This window comes from Lagopus muta, chromosome 21 (assembly GCF_023343835.1).
Source record: "Lagopus muta isolate bLagMut1 chromosome 21, bLagMut1 primary, whole genome shotgun sequence".
NCBI classification, from domain to species: domain Eukaryota; kingdom Metazoa; phylum Chordata; class Aves; order Galliformes; family Phasianidae; genus Lagopus; species Lagopus muta.
In genome coordinates this window covers 2,877,461-2,889,764 of record NC_064453.1, presented here as the reverse complement: position 1 = coordinate 2,889,764, position 12,304 = coordinate 2,877,461, and the positions used below count along the sequence as shown (strand labels likewise).

The window sequence follows — 12,304 nt, the reverse complement described above, 5'->3', positions numbered from 1 at the left end:
GCTCCCTTCCCCCCCATCTCTTCCCTGCAGCTGAAGCACATTGCACACATGCAATGCATTAGCTAGGATTTTTCCTTTCCCTGCCCCCCTTGCTAAGCTGGGGACCTCCAGGAGGAAGAAGCTATGAATTGACCCTGCCCAACGCTTTAATTGACAGGTCATTAAAGATGAATGTGTGGCTGGAGAAAAATATTCAGATTGCAGGCTGGCTGTTGCCCGTGTGGGATTTTAATGATTTATGTGCCTTTCCCCACCCCTCCCTCCCACCCCTGACCCAGGCACTATGGGAGGTCTCTTTCTGGATGGCGATGAGAGCCCAGCACTGGAGGACATCAGCAAATGGACGGTGGAGGACGTGTGCAGCTTCGTGTCCAACCTGGCGGGCTGCACTGAGTACACTCAGGTAATGCCCTGTGCTGGGGATGCCATCCGTGCCACCATCCCTGGGGGCACACAGCTCGGCTCTTGGCAGCTTTGCTTGGGCATCGTGGGCAGATGAGGCTTCAGCAACAATACGTAGCTTTGTCCCCATGGTGGCTGAGCACCCGTGGGACAGCTGGGGAGGACGGCTGCTTTGCTTGGTTTGGGTTTTAGCACTGAGGGAGGGAGGCTGCTGGCTCCTGGCCGCGCTGTCTTCGGAGGAAGGAAACGGGCATATTAAGTTTCGCAGGGTCAGAGAGCAGAAACACACACTGCAGTCATAAGCAGTTTTGCTTGTGGAGCCCAGCGATAAAAAACACTGCCTGCAATCTGACAGGGAGTGGAAAGCTGCCCTCGCTGTGCTGCTGGGTGATGGCAGTGCCATGCCAAACCCCTGCAGAGGAGGCTGTGGGATTGGGATGCTCGTGTGGGAAAAGGCCAGGGGGTGCAAGAACCCAACAAACCCAACACAATGGGCATGGGATTGACGTGGCCCAGAACCTGGCTTGCTTAGTTTGAAGGAGCAATAAGCCCATGTGTGCAGCCCTTCACAGCACAGAACTCCTGCATCACCTTGCCCACGGAGATAGATGGGGCAGGTTTAAAAATGCATTCAGATGGCACAGTTGAGCAAGGCTGGGTGCATTAGAATGCGTTCTGTGGAGTTGCTTTTTTATCAGCCAGCAGGGTGAGGGCTGCGTGTGCCCACTGAAGGCTGCTGTGCTTTACAAGCCAGATGGCTCCGCTTTCTCCAAACAGTAGGAGTGACCCCAGGGGTTGTCAGAGTGGAGATGCTTTCCTCCTGTGTCTCGTGCATGGATAATGGCCTGCAGTGCTGCTGCTCTGTGCTGAGCCCGGCTCCTGCTCCATTCCCTGCAGGTATTCCGTGAGCAGGCCATTGATGGTGAGACCCTGCCCTTGCTGACAGAGGAGCACCTGCTGAACAACATGGGGCTGAAGCTGGGGCCAGCACTGAAGATACGCTCACAGGTAGGGCCACTTCCCCAGCTGCACTCGGTCGTTCAGTCTGGTTTCAAGCAGGCTCATTCCGGCCTCCAAAACACCCCACAAGCTCACCTATCTACCTGATGAGCTTCTCATTGCCTTCCATTAACTGCCAATGGGGAGCTGGCTGCAGAGGACACAACACACAGGGTGCCATCCCCAGAGGGTGCCATGCTGGTAGCTGGTAGCTGGGATGGCAGCTTGCATGCAGGCACTGCTCACACAGGGTTTCCCTAACCCACGAGCTGTGCATTTGTTGTATGATGGTAAAACAATAATGGTGAGTTTACTACTTTCCCTACAGCCCTCACTGTTTATGAGGAGTCTAATAAAAAGGTTCTGTGGGCAATTGTTCCCCGTGGGTCAATTCAGCAGGAAATAAAACTCTTATGTTTCTTAAAAAACAGTGGATGCCAAATAGCTCACAGACATACCGAGATTGGATTTGGTAGGGGAGAATGTGAGATACGGGCTGAAGCTAGAGAAACCCTGCTTCAATTTAATCAATAGTGTTTAAAGTTCTATAATAAGGCATGGGGAGCGAGGGGGGGGAGCAGCGTCCCGATGCTGCTAACTGAATAATGCCCCAGTTGTCTGGTTGGAGCACATGCCTGTGTTTTTGTTTAAGCTCAAATGTGAACCAGCTGTGTAGGTGCTGGGAAGTTGGGAGGCCTTTGGCCCTTGCTGGGAGGCAAGAGCGGCTGCGGGAAGGGAGAGGCTGCAGGCTCATGGCTTCCTGTGCACCCCATAGCCAGACTCTTTCTTTTTTTTTTTCCCCCTCTTCCTCTTAGAGTTGGTCCTGCTGTGCAGAAGTGGGCACGGACCGTGCTGTAGCCTTCCTGGTAGGTCTGGGGTGAGCAGGAGGAGAGCAGAAGGGTTCCATTGGCCCAGTGCTGCCTGCAGTGACAGCTACCAGGCTGGTATCCTTCAGCCAGCTCAAAGGGAAGCTGCAGGCAGCAAGGAGCCCCGGTAGGAGGGCAGCAGGACCTGTTGTCACCACTACTACCGCCAGCACTGCAGCCTCACCTGGCCAGGTACATGGGCTCCAGCTTCCCCTTACTTGGCCAGGTACAGGGGCTCTAGCTTCCCCTTACTTGGCCAGGTACATGAGCTCCAGCTTCCCCTTACTTGGCCAGGTACATGAGCTCCAGCTTCCCCTTACTTGGCCAGGGACACGGGCATCTGGTTCCCCTGAGACATGGCTATGTACATGGGGTCCACATTCCCCTTATCTGGCCATGTACAGGGGCTCCTGGTTCCCCTCACCTGGCCAGGTAAGCAGGCTGCAGGTTCTCCATGTTTCCACAAACCCTTCATGGGACAGCAAGACCTGAGCACTGCAGTGTGGACTTTGGTTCAGGGCCGTGCCGCGAGCTTCCCTTTATCGAACAGGCACAAAACAAGCAGCAGGAAAACGCAACCCTTGCATTTAACGCTCCTCCCTTTCCAACAGGTGGCCAAGCGAGTGGGCAGGGTGCTCTACATGGCTGGATTCCCCATGGCTTTCCCCCTGCAGCCCCCAGGGCTCAGGCCACCAGAGAGGGACCTTCCTCCAGCTGAGCTGCGGCCCTCATCCACGGGCAGCGTCTCCTCCCCATTCAGCAGCGCTCTGCCTTCCGCCAGCCGCATCTCCCCCAAGCAGGAGAATGGGAACCCGGCCATTGGGGCTGGGCTCAGCGACACCACCAAACCACCATCCTAACAGCTCCCAGCTGCTCCTGGAACTGAAGGATGGGTCGAACGAATGGAAGGTTTTTGGGGAGCAGGAGAGCCTCCCTGGGCAGCGTGAGACGGAGGAGCAAAGAGGAAGGAGGGTTTGATTTGCTGTTGTTATTTTTCTGGGATGCGTTTTGCTTTTTTTTTTTTTGGCTTAAAAAGGAAAAAGAAAAAAACAAAACAGTAAAAAAAAAACCTGTCAAAAGGGAAGGAATAAACGATCCAAAGATGTATTGAGACAAGGCCAAGTGAAGAAGAGAAGGGAGGCGGTGCTGGAGGGCTGTGGTACCGTTCCCTTCGCCTTCTCACGCACTGGGAAAGCAGAGCTGTGATTGTTGGGAATGCTTTTTGCCTTCGAGGAGCTTCCAGGCACTGGGGGGGGGACTGGCACTGCTCCTCCATCAGGACTCAGCGCTGCTGAGCCACAACATCCATCACCAACAGAGCTCCCCCCCTTCCCACGGATCTCCTCCTCTGCCCTGGAAACTGTGCCCAGTTCCTCCATTCAGGTGTCTATGCATCTCTAGTGAACTTTTGCAAACAATACCAAAGACAAGACAACGAGTTACACAAACACACACACAAAAATAAGGAAAAAGGAAAAAAAAAAGAAGAAAAAAAGGCAAGTTTGTGGTCCATGTTTACTCTGGTGTGGATGGTACGGCACAGGCGGTGTGGGGCTGCCCATGCAAACACTGCTGGACTCTGCCCAGCCTTGCAGAGCTGGATTTGCTTGAGCTCTAAGGAAGAAATGAGTGTGTGCTCAATGGGGGAGTTCAGGGTTAACCCCCCATCCCCCAGTCACATGTACTGCGGACTCATTTATACACCTTTGGGGTTTTTTTGGTTGTTGGTTGGTTTGTAGGATTCCTGTTCTTTTTCAAGCCTTGTTACAGAGGTGGCTGTCGTTGCACATTCAGGCCTGCTGCAGACCATGGGACAGAGGTCCCTGTGTGCCCCCAGAAAGGGGGGGGGGGGGGGGGATGCTGGGGGGGCAACAACAGCAGGCAGAGCTTTGACTACTGTGAATGCAATGGTAACTCCTGGGGGCAACCTCCTGTGACCTGTACAGTTGTGAGCAACAATCACAAACAATCACATGTGGTACTTCTTATTCTCTCTCTGTCTCCTTCCCTCTCCTCTTTTTGTTTTGTTGAAACCTTGCACGTGCTGCCATCTTTTTTTTTTTCTTACCCAATAGCTTGGTGGTACATTAGCTTCTTTATATTGTAAAAAAGAGAAAAAAGAAAAAAAAAACAACAAAAAAACCCAACTCCCCCCCCCCCCCCCCCCTTGTCATTATCCATCACATCACAATAAAAAAAGATGCTTTCCAGCAATCAGTTTGAATAAAAAAGGACACCACTCCGTTTACAAACAGTACCTGGCCTCCTGAGCCCCTGGCATGGCTGTATGCTTTCCTTGCTGTGTGCTGTGCTGTTGCCACTGCGAAGTGGAGGCAATAAGCACCGTGCCCAGCTACCTTACAAGAAGTAAAGGTAAGTGAATGTGTTTGTCTTGAAGGCAGGGCCCCAAAGTTTCCATCCCAGGCTCCTTTGTGTCCCTGCCATCAGAGGTACAGAGCCTCAGCCCTGAAGCCCCAGTAAAGCAGCAGGTGCTCTGCCCCCGCAGAGGGAGCTGTAAATATAACAATAAATTATTAATTTTGGAGGAAACTTCCTCCCCCCCCCCCCTTCTGGGACTCTGAGGCTGATAATTATTGTCGGTGCAGTTGGAAAAAAAATACACCCTTTCTGTTCCTGTTTCTGCCTCTCCAAAAAGACACTGTGAGCTCAGAATAAAGCAGAAGCAAACGGCCCACGCTGCTGTATGACTGCAGCAATTGCCTGTTTACCTGTGCAGTAATTTTGGGGAGCAGCAGTGTGGAGGAAGGCAGGGCTCAGTCACATCTGCAGGCACTGACTTCTCACTTAGCATGGGGCTATAGGACACTTGTGTATTTCCTTACACTATTAGATTTAGTTTTTCCTACTCCATCCTACTTTTCAGCCCTTCCCTTTGCGTCCTCCCATAGCCCTTTGTTCCTTAAGGTGGATTTCTTCAGTATACATAAAGCCAGCGTGGCAGATGGATCTAATGATTCCAATGCTGCTGATAAATGGCTTCCACTTGCAGTGATAGAAAGCTCTAAATGCTCTACACGACCCCTGACAGCCCTTGGGGGAAGGGTCTGGAGACAACCCCAGAGCCCAGGGGTGGTTGGATGAGCAGAGAGGAGGTCCTCGTGCCAAGAGCTTGTCCTTCCCACTTGGTCAGCTGCTCCAGCAGGAGCTGAAACTGACCCCTGTGTTACTTAAACCAGATTTTAATGCGGGCTTTTTTATTACCTACACCAGTTTGACTGGCTTTGATGTGACCACAGAACATTACCAAAAAAAACATGGGTCGAAAAACCTGCAAAAGTCCAAGCAGCTTCAGCGCCGCGCCTCACTGCAAAACAGTCCTCGTGGGCAGCACCTCCTGCCCCAAGAGCTTACCGCCTCCTGGAGAACCAGCCAGGGGGGCTGCAGGGTCGGGGAGGGCTCAGTCATCATCGGAGAAAGCCAAATCTTCCACCACATCCTCCTCGCCCTGGGCCAGCTGCTCGAGGTCGGAACGTGACAGCGCCTGGGGGCTGCTCCTCTGTGAGCCCCGTGGGGCTGCCTTGTCTTCCTCTGGGGGTGGAAGGAGGGAGAGGTGTAAATCCTGCTGTACTGAGGCAGGTGGAGGCAACTCATCATTAATTAATGCCAGACACTCATTAATTTATCAGTGTTGCTGCAGCTCCCAGATAACAGTAGGAGAGTACTGCAGGGTGATGTACAGTGCTGGCTCGGAGTACTGGGGGAGATAGGAGAGCAAAGTCACTGCTGTGCCTGTTCCTACCTCTGGTCTCACAGGCTCTGACCTGCTGGAGCTCTTCCCTGCTACACCACCAGACCTGTGTGCTTTGTGGAAAAGCAGGGCAGGGATGCTCAGCATGGAGCTGAAGGCCTGGAGGACCCATCCATCCACCCTGAGCAATGCCCTGCTGCCACCCATGGGTGTTCAGCCAGTGAGAGCACAGCCAAGAGGGAAAAAAGCAGCCACCATGGGTGAAAGAAGGGAGGACCAAGAGTTCCTGCTCCCCCTACACTAAGCTCATCTGCACATGCCAAGAACAGAGAGGGAAAATGCTCTCTCCATCCTTTGACGTTGTCAGAACATGCACCAAATACCCATCTATTCTGGGCTCTGAGGGTGGGCTGTGCATGCCAAGCCACAGCCATCTGCCACATGAAATCAGGTTCTGCTCTCACTTGGACTCTTTCCCCCTTCCTGCTCTCGTCGCCCCCCAAACTGGTAAAGAAAGACAGCACCACAGGAGCTTCTGTGGCTGCTCCCCACAACCACACATGACACCCAAAGGCATGCAGTGGCGCAGAGGCTTGGTCCTCTGACACCCAGGCTCAAAGTGATGGTGAAGATAAACCCATCCAGAAAAGAGCAGAGCAGCAGAGCCCTGGCAGCCCCCACTCTCGTCTGCTCAGCTCGCAGCGAGTTGGCAGGGGCAGGCAGGAGCTGAACGTGGTTACTGTGCTGCTGGGCACAGAGAAGGCTCTGAGCTGGCTGCAGCTCTGTGCAGGAGGCAGGGATGGCACAGAGTTGCTGGCCCAGCACCACACCAACACTACACACTGGGAGAAGCAAGCAGGACCAAGCATGGAACAAAGCTGCTTCTTGCAGAGCCTGCACTGCTTACCTACAGTGTTAAAAAAAATAAGAACAGATGAATGCAAGGCTTGGCCAACATCTCCTAGCTGACCTATCATGGGAGGAGCAACTGCTAAGGGCTACCCCTGTGCAGCCCCTCGTGCCCCTGGCACTGCTCAAAGGAAAGGTGAGGTACCCCCACCACACTCCCCTGCACAAGTAACCCACGGGGAGCCTTCAAGCAAAGCCTGCTGGGGTGGGCTCTACTTCAAGCATTTGTTTGAGCCTCTCTGCATGAGGCCCCTGCACGGAGATGAAAGGGGCTGGTGGCTTGTTAGAGCAGGGGCTGCAAAGCCCTTAACCCTTTAGCTCTCAGTGTGAGCACAGAACTGACAGGTCTCCCTGTCCACACAGTGTGTATGAGAGAAGCCCTCCTGACACCCCGCAGCTCAAAACAGCAGCAGAGCAAGAACAGAGAAGACAGCTCCTTTGTAGGAAAGACCCCAGGATACAGACCAGCCTCCGGCCATCAATAATTCCTTTTCCCTTTGCCCAGGTGCACTACTCACCATCTGAGTCACTGTCTTCCTCTAAATCTTCCTCGTCCTCCTCGATTTCATACTCTCCCTCTTCATCCTCATCATCCTCGCCATAGTCCTCCTTGCTGCTGCCTTCTGAGCTGTCGTCTGATGCCACCTTGCCTTTGGCTTTCCCTGTAAGTATTTGTACTTTGTCAATGCAAACACAAAGAGGAGCACAAGAGCAGGAAGCACACACAAAGGGCACATCACCAACACCCCAACGTTCACCTCCCCGTGCTGGAGGGAACCTCACTGCACTGCTCTTGCTGGTGTGCTGCCCAAAGGCCTTCACACTACAGCCCAGAGAATGATGCACAGCATTTCAGAGGCCTCTGGCTGGAATTCATCCACAAATAGGCATTTGAGATGGCCAGGAAAACACCTTCCTGCACTGCTCAGGGAGCTGTGAGTGCTAAGAGAGGGAGATGGACAGCAGAGCACAATGAGGAGAAATGGGGCTGCTGAACAGACTTAGCAAAAGCACAAGTCATGAAGCTGGGCCAAGAGAAGGACTGGATCCTGGGAGCAATAGTGTACAGCCTCCATCCCTCAGCTGCTATACACAACTGCAGACATGGGCTGCATGGTTCAGGGCATCCTTATAAACCCTCTGAGCTTCATTCCCTCCAAAAGTCACAACAGAAAGGTCCAGAACCAGCTATCACTGCAAATCCCCTCCTAACCAGGTCCAAAGCAGTCAGGAAAGCAGCACCAAGAGCCTCTGGGTGCACGGCCTGGGCAGAGAAGCACCTCAGAGCCTCTGGATCAGACTGCCCCCGAGCACTGAATCACCACGTGTCTAAATGGCAAAGGCATCCTGCACAGGGAGAGCACAACCACAGCCTCTGCTCACCTCCTTTCAGCCCCAAGCTAAGCCCAGCTCACTGCTGCAACCTCCATTCCCCTGCATCCAAAATTGCCATTTACCCACGCATCAGTCAGTCTCTCTGCTAAGAAACTGGTGCACATCCTTCTCATTTTGGCATCTCTTTTGTTGGTTTTTTTTTTGCCTTATCCTCCCTTCCCAGCAGCCGATCCAGCCAGGCTGGCCATGGAACCATCCATAAGCTGGCTGCCAGCTCGCCGCTCGCCGCCATCCGTCAGCGCCGCGGCCCCAGGGGCAGCCACAGCCACATCTCACAGCAGGAGCCTCCCGGGCAGCCATGCAGAGAGCTGAGGAGATGGATGGCAGCGCTGCTGCCGGCGCCGAGCATATTGATGGGCACCTGAGAGCTCCGGCAGCGGCGCGCGCTCATCCATCAGGCAGGGCCGGCGGCAGCGCCGACAGCTCGGCTGGGAGCACGCAGAGAGAGCAGCTGTGGGCAGGGAGTGGAGCCGGGCTGTTCCTGCACACCCTGAGCTCGGAGCACGTCTCCTTTTGTATCATGCACGCAGGTCCTGGTGCATTCTGCAGGCAGAAGTTGAGCCTTAGGTAGGAGCACACCTGTCAGGCTCGAGCTCCCTGCTCCTTAGGATTGCGTATCTCCTTCCCTGGACCCTGCATGCAGCAGGAATTCTGCTGTGATTATTCTGCTAGGAAACAAGAATAGAACTAAGCTCTCTTTCCACACCCCCGGCCCCCACCGGCCTGGCATTAAATTGATGTAATATGATTACGTGAGGAATAAATGAAGAAAGCCGTTTGAGTTCATTAGCAGCACACCGGCACCTAACGCAGACGGCTGGGCTGGCTCACTGCACGCTGCCTCCTCGCTTTAATTGCTGCACCACCAGGCTGCCCACACCTCTTTCCCAGCCATTAATAATCTCCAGGAGCGGCCGCCTCCCCCCCTGGAGAGCTGTCAGCTGGGAAATGAGAGGAATGCAGGAGCTCCCCCACCTCCTTGGTGACACACATTGATCAAATCCACGCTTTCCTCCCCACCGCAGGGCTCCTTCCACCCTTGCCTGCTTGGTGGTTCCTAAAAGGTGCAAACTCCTTTCTCTTCACACCTTGCAGAGCCAACCAAGTGACTCTGGCCTGCCCAGTGCTTTCTCTGCTCCAAAGGGGCACCATTCCTGCCTCTCTGGGGGGGTCCGTTCAGCTCCACCTGCACAGAGCATAAGGTGAGGGCAAGGGGAATCTCCCCTCAGATCCACCAGATTAAGAAATGATTGAAAACTCATTGCTCTCCTTCCTTTCACGTTGCTGTTCACTCATCCCCATGCAGCTTCCAGCCAGACGCAGACCAAAATAAAGCAACCAGAACAAGGCAGCACTGCCTGGTTAGGAGCGCAATGCTGCGACCCTGAGCAGGCAAACCTGTATGAAAGTCCCCTTCAGAGGGTTAGGAGTTTGGTCTGAGCTCACTGGCACAGCTCCATCGCCCTCTTCATTCACTTAGAAAGCCCCCAGATTAATCAGCAGTGCTGGTGCTGACATTGCAGAGCTCAAGCCACAAGGTAAGCCAGTGAGACCTCTCAGTAACTCCTCTGCAGAGATCTACAGGTCCCCAGGACTCCAGAACTGGCTCTTTCCAGTAAGAACTCCAAACACAGCTTTGTGTGCTGCTGCACAGGACCTCATCCTACAAAAACACACCAACCTCAGCCTCAGCAAGGTCAGTTTTCTGACTGCTTCTTCCTCCTGTATCACAGCACCCTGTGAGGGAGCCAACATGCATTACTTCTGTGCTAATCTCATGACTGATGCTCACACCTCATGTGTGCCACACACAAGACTCTATCTGCAGATCAAATCTCTAAACAAGAAAATCTCACATTCCTGCAAGCCTCCCTTCTACATAAATGATAACACATTGGTTAGACTTGCAATAGCCCAAACTTTCCCCAGTGACAAAGAAGTTTTTCTCAAGCCTCGAGGTGAACTTTTTCAGGTTCCACAATTTACTGTGGCCCCCTCGTGGTCACAGCCAGTGAGAGACACCACTCCATCTCTGGAGCGTTCAGACTTCCTCAGGAAAACCTTCAACGTCATGAATTGAGCAATAAAGGCATCAGAAGTGCACACAAGGAGAGGATGACCATTCTCCCATCAATGATTGCTCTGGTAGCCAGCCCCTACAGCAGTTACTGTTTGCAGTGACTTACAGAGTGGAGACCAAGCATGCCATCAGGTAGAACAACATTCTTACCCTAACAGAAGATGGATTTCTGCATCTCCACCCTCTGTGCAACAGACAGCAAACACTTCTTGTCCCAGGTCAGCTATACTGCCCCACATTACAGACAAAGCTGGACAAGGAGGCCAGCCCAGCCCTAGAGCTGTACCTTTTATGGGGAATCCAACGTTCTCCTCATCAGAGTCTGTGTCCAGCTCAAACAGGTCCTTGAATTCCTTCTTATCTTCCTCCTTCCTTTCATCTAGTTTCTTGCGTTTAATTTCTGGGAAGTTCAAATCTTCAAGCTGGAAGAAACAACAAAACCAACAGTGAGAACAACTTTAGTTTGTACTTCTGAACATAAAATGCACGACACATGAACTTGGCTCTGCCCTGTGAGAGCAGTTGGTCTGCCTGCTGCCAACCAGCAGACAGATCTGTGAGCCCATTGCCAAGGTGAACAACACACGCAGAGCACCACTGCCCCCTGATCTTTATGCACTACACTACATTTGCTAAAGGGCAGCCCACTGCTGGCACCTTGGCTTTTCACCAGGACACCCCTGACAAGCTGGCTGTCCCAGAGCTCTGGAATGCAAGTCATGCAGGCTGTTCTGGTCATCTCTGACATATTCCACCGATGCCAAAAGCTGTGGCAGCCATAGCAGCACTGTTTTTTTGGCTTCACACTCAGCACAGCTCAGTGGTAAGGTGCTGAAGGGTCTGTCTGCACCAGGCTCACCCTGTTGCTGGCCCCGATGGAGATCAGTGGGCCAAGCCTCACCGCTGCAGGCACAGCCAATATCAATGCCATTAAGTACTTGCAATTGACACCACCTCACCGCTCTTTACACCTCTCCAGAGGGGGATTAGGGGGAGGATTTACTTGCCAGGGCTCAGGCCAGCAGGGCGAAGATAATCAGAATGCAAATTAAATCCCAAGTGCACTCTGAACATCAGCTGCCCGCTGCCTGTGCCTGGCTGCACACCTCCTGGGAAGCACTCATGCATTAGCACACATTAGCTTGCTTGGAAACATTCGCCCTACAAGTAATAACTCATTTGCTCTCCCACCCATCAGCCCTCCATGCACTCCTCTCTGCCCACTGCCCTCCCCAGCCCTGCCAGGAGCTTCCCCATTGGGACAGGCACACTCCATCCACAAAAGCAGCCCTCTGGGAAGGGGAAGGAGCTGTGCATTTGTTCCTGCAGCCAATTCCAGCAATTTCTCCCGACCTGTTTCATGGTTATGGTCCCCAGCTGAGCAATATTGATTGTGGGAGCTGAGTACTTACAGGCAATCATCTGCAGCACCAGGATGGGAAGTCAGAAGGTGGACAGAGAGGGGAGCAAAGCACCAAGCTCCTGCCCTGATGGCACCCCATAGCCAGCTGCCACTGCTCTCCTGCAGCAGCGAGACAGGAGCCTGGCACTGCCCAACCAGGACAGAGCTGGGGTTGGAAGTGTCTCAGTCCCTGCACAAGGAACAGCCAACAGAAGGGAAAAAGCAGATCTGACAACTGCCCAGGTCCCTGTTGTGAGCCCTGTTTTCCACAGCCCTGGTCACAGCTCTCTGCAGCAGCAGCAGCAAATGAAATGCAAAAATCACCCAAGGTCTCACGGTGACCCCTCATGCATTCCTTCGACACATCACACAGGTTTGTAAGCAGGGCTGCAACTGTTCAGGCTGGGCACCTCAAAATAAAGGCCCCAGAAATCCCTCCCAGCTGTGGAGCCATCCCAAAGCAAGGGAATGAGGACTTGTGCTGAGCCCCAGCTCACAGACACAGCCTGTGCTCAGCACCCAGCAGCAGTAATCAGGTAATT

The 12,304-nt window shown here is 53.3% G+C and overlaps 2 protein-coding genes across 7 annotated transcripts in view; one reads left to right on the top strand and one right to left on the bottom strand.

Annotated features, from left to right (window-relative positions):
• SAMD11 (sterile alpha motif domain containing 11) overlaps positions 1 to 4,069 on the top strand; it is a 118,701-nt gene extending 114,632 nt beyond the window's left edge. For 4 of the 5 annotated variants that reach the window (XM_048967870.1, XM_048967872.1, XM_048967873.1 and 1 more), the window contains 3 exons: positions 279 to 403; positions 1,300 to 1,410; positions 2,879 to 4,069. In XM_048967870.1, coding sequence (XP_048823827.1) covers positions 279 to 403; positions 1,300 to 1,410; positions 2,879 to 3,127 — 485 coding nt within the window. In that variant the 3' untranslated portion in view covers positions 3,128 to 4,069. Of the gene's footprint in view, positions 1 to 278; positions 404 to 1,299; positions 2,494 to 2,527 lie in introns of all 5 variants that reach the window. The other variant, XR_007380858.1, reaches the window with a different exon arrangement.
• A 363-nt stretch (positions 4,070 to 4,432) lies between these two features.
• NOC2L (NOC2 like nucleolar associated transcriptional repressor) overlaps positions 4,433 to 12,304 on the bottom strand; it is a 33,761-nt gene continuing 25,889 nt past the window's right edge. The window contains exons 17-20 of one of the 2 annotated variants that reach the window (XM_048967876.1): positions 10,647 to 10,782; positions 7,404 to 7,547; positions 5,640 to 5,816; positions 4,433 to 4,620 (exon numbers count right to left, since the gene is read on the bottom strand). In XM_048967876.1, the coding sequence (XP_048823833.1) occupies positions 5,686 to 5,816; positions 7,404 to 7,547; positions 10,647 to 10,782 (411 nt within the window). In that variant the 3' untranslated portion in view covers positions 4,433 to 4,620; positions 5,640 to 5,685. Of the gene's footprint in view, positions 5,817 to 7,403; positions 7,548 to 10,646; positions 10,783 to 12,304 lie in introns of both variants that reach the window. The other variant, XM_048967875.1, reaches the window with a different exon arrangement.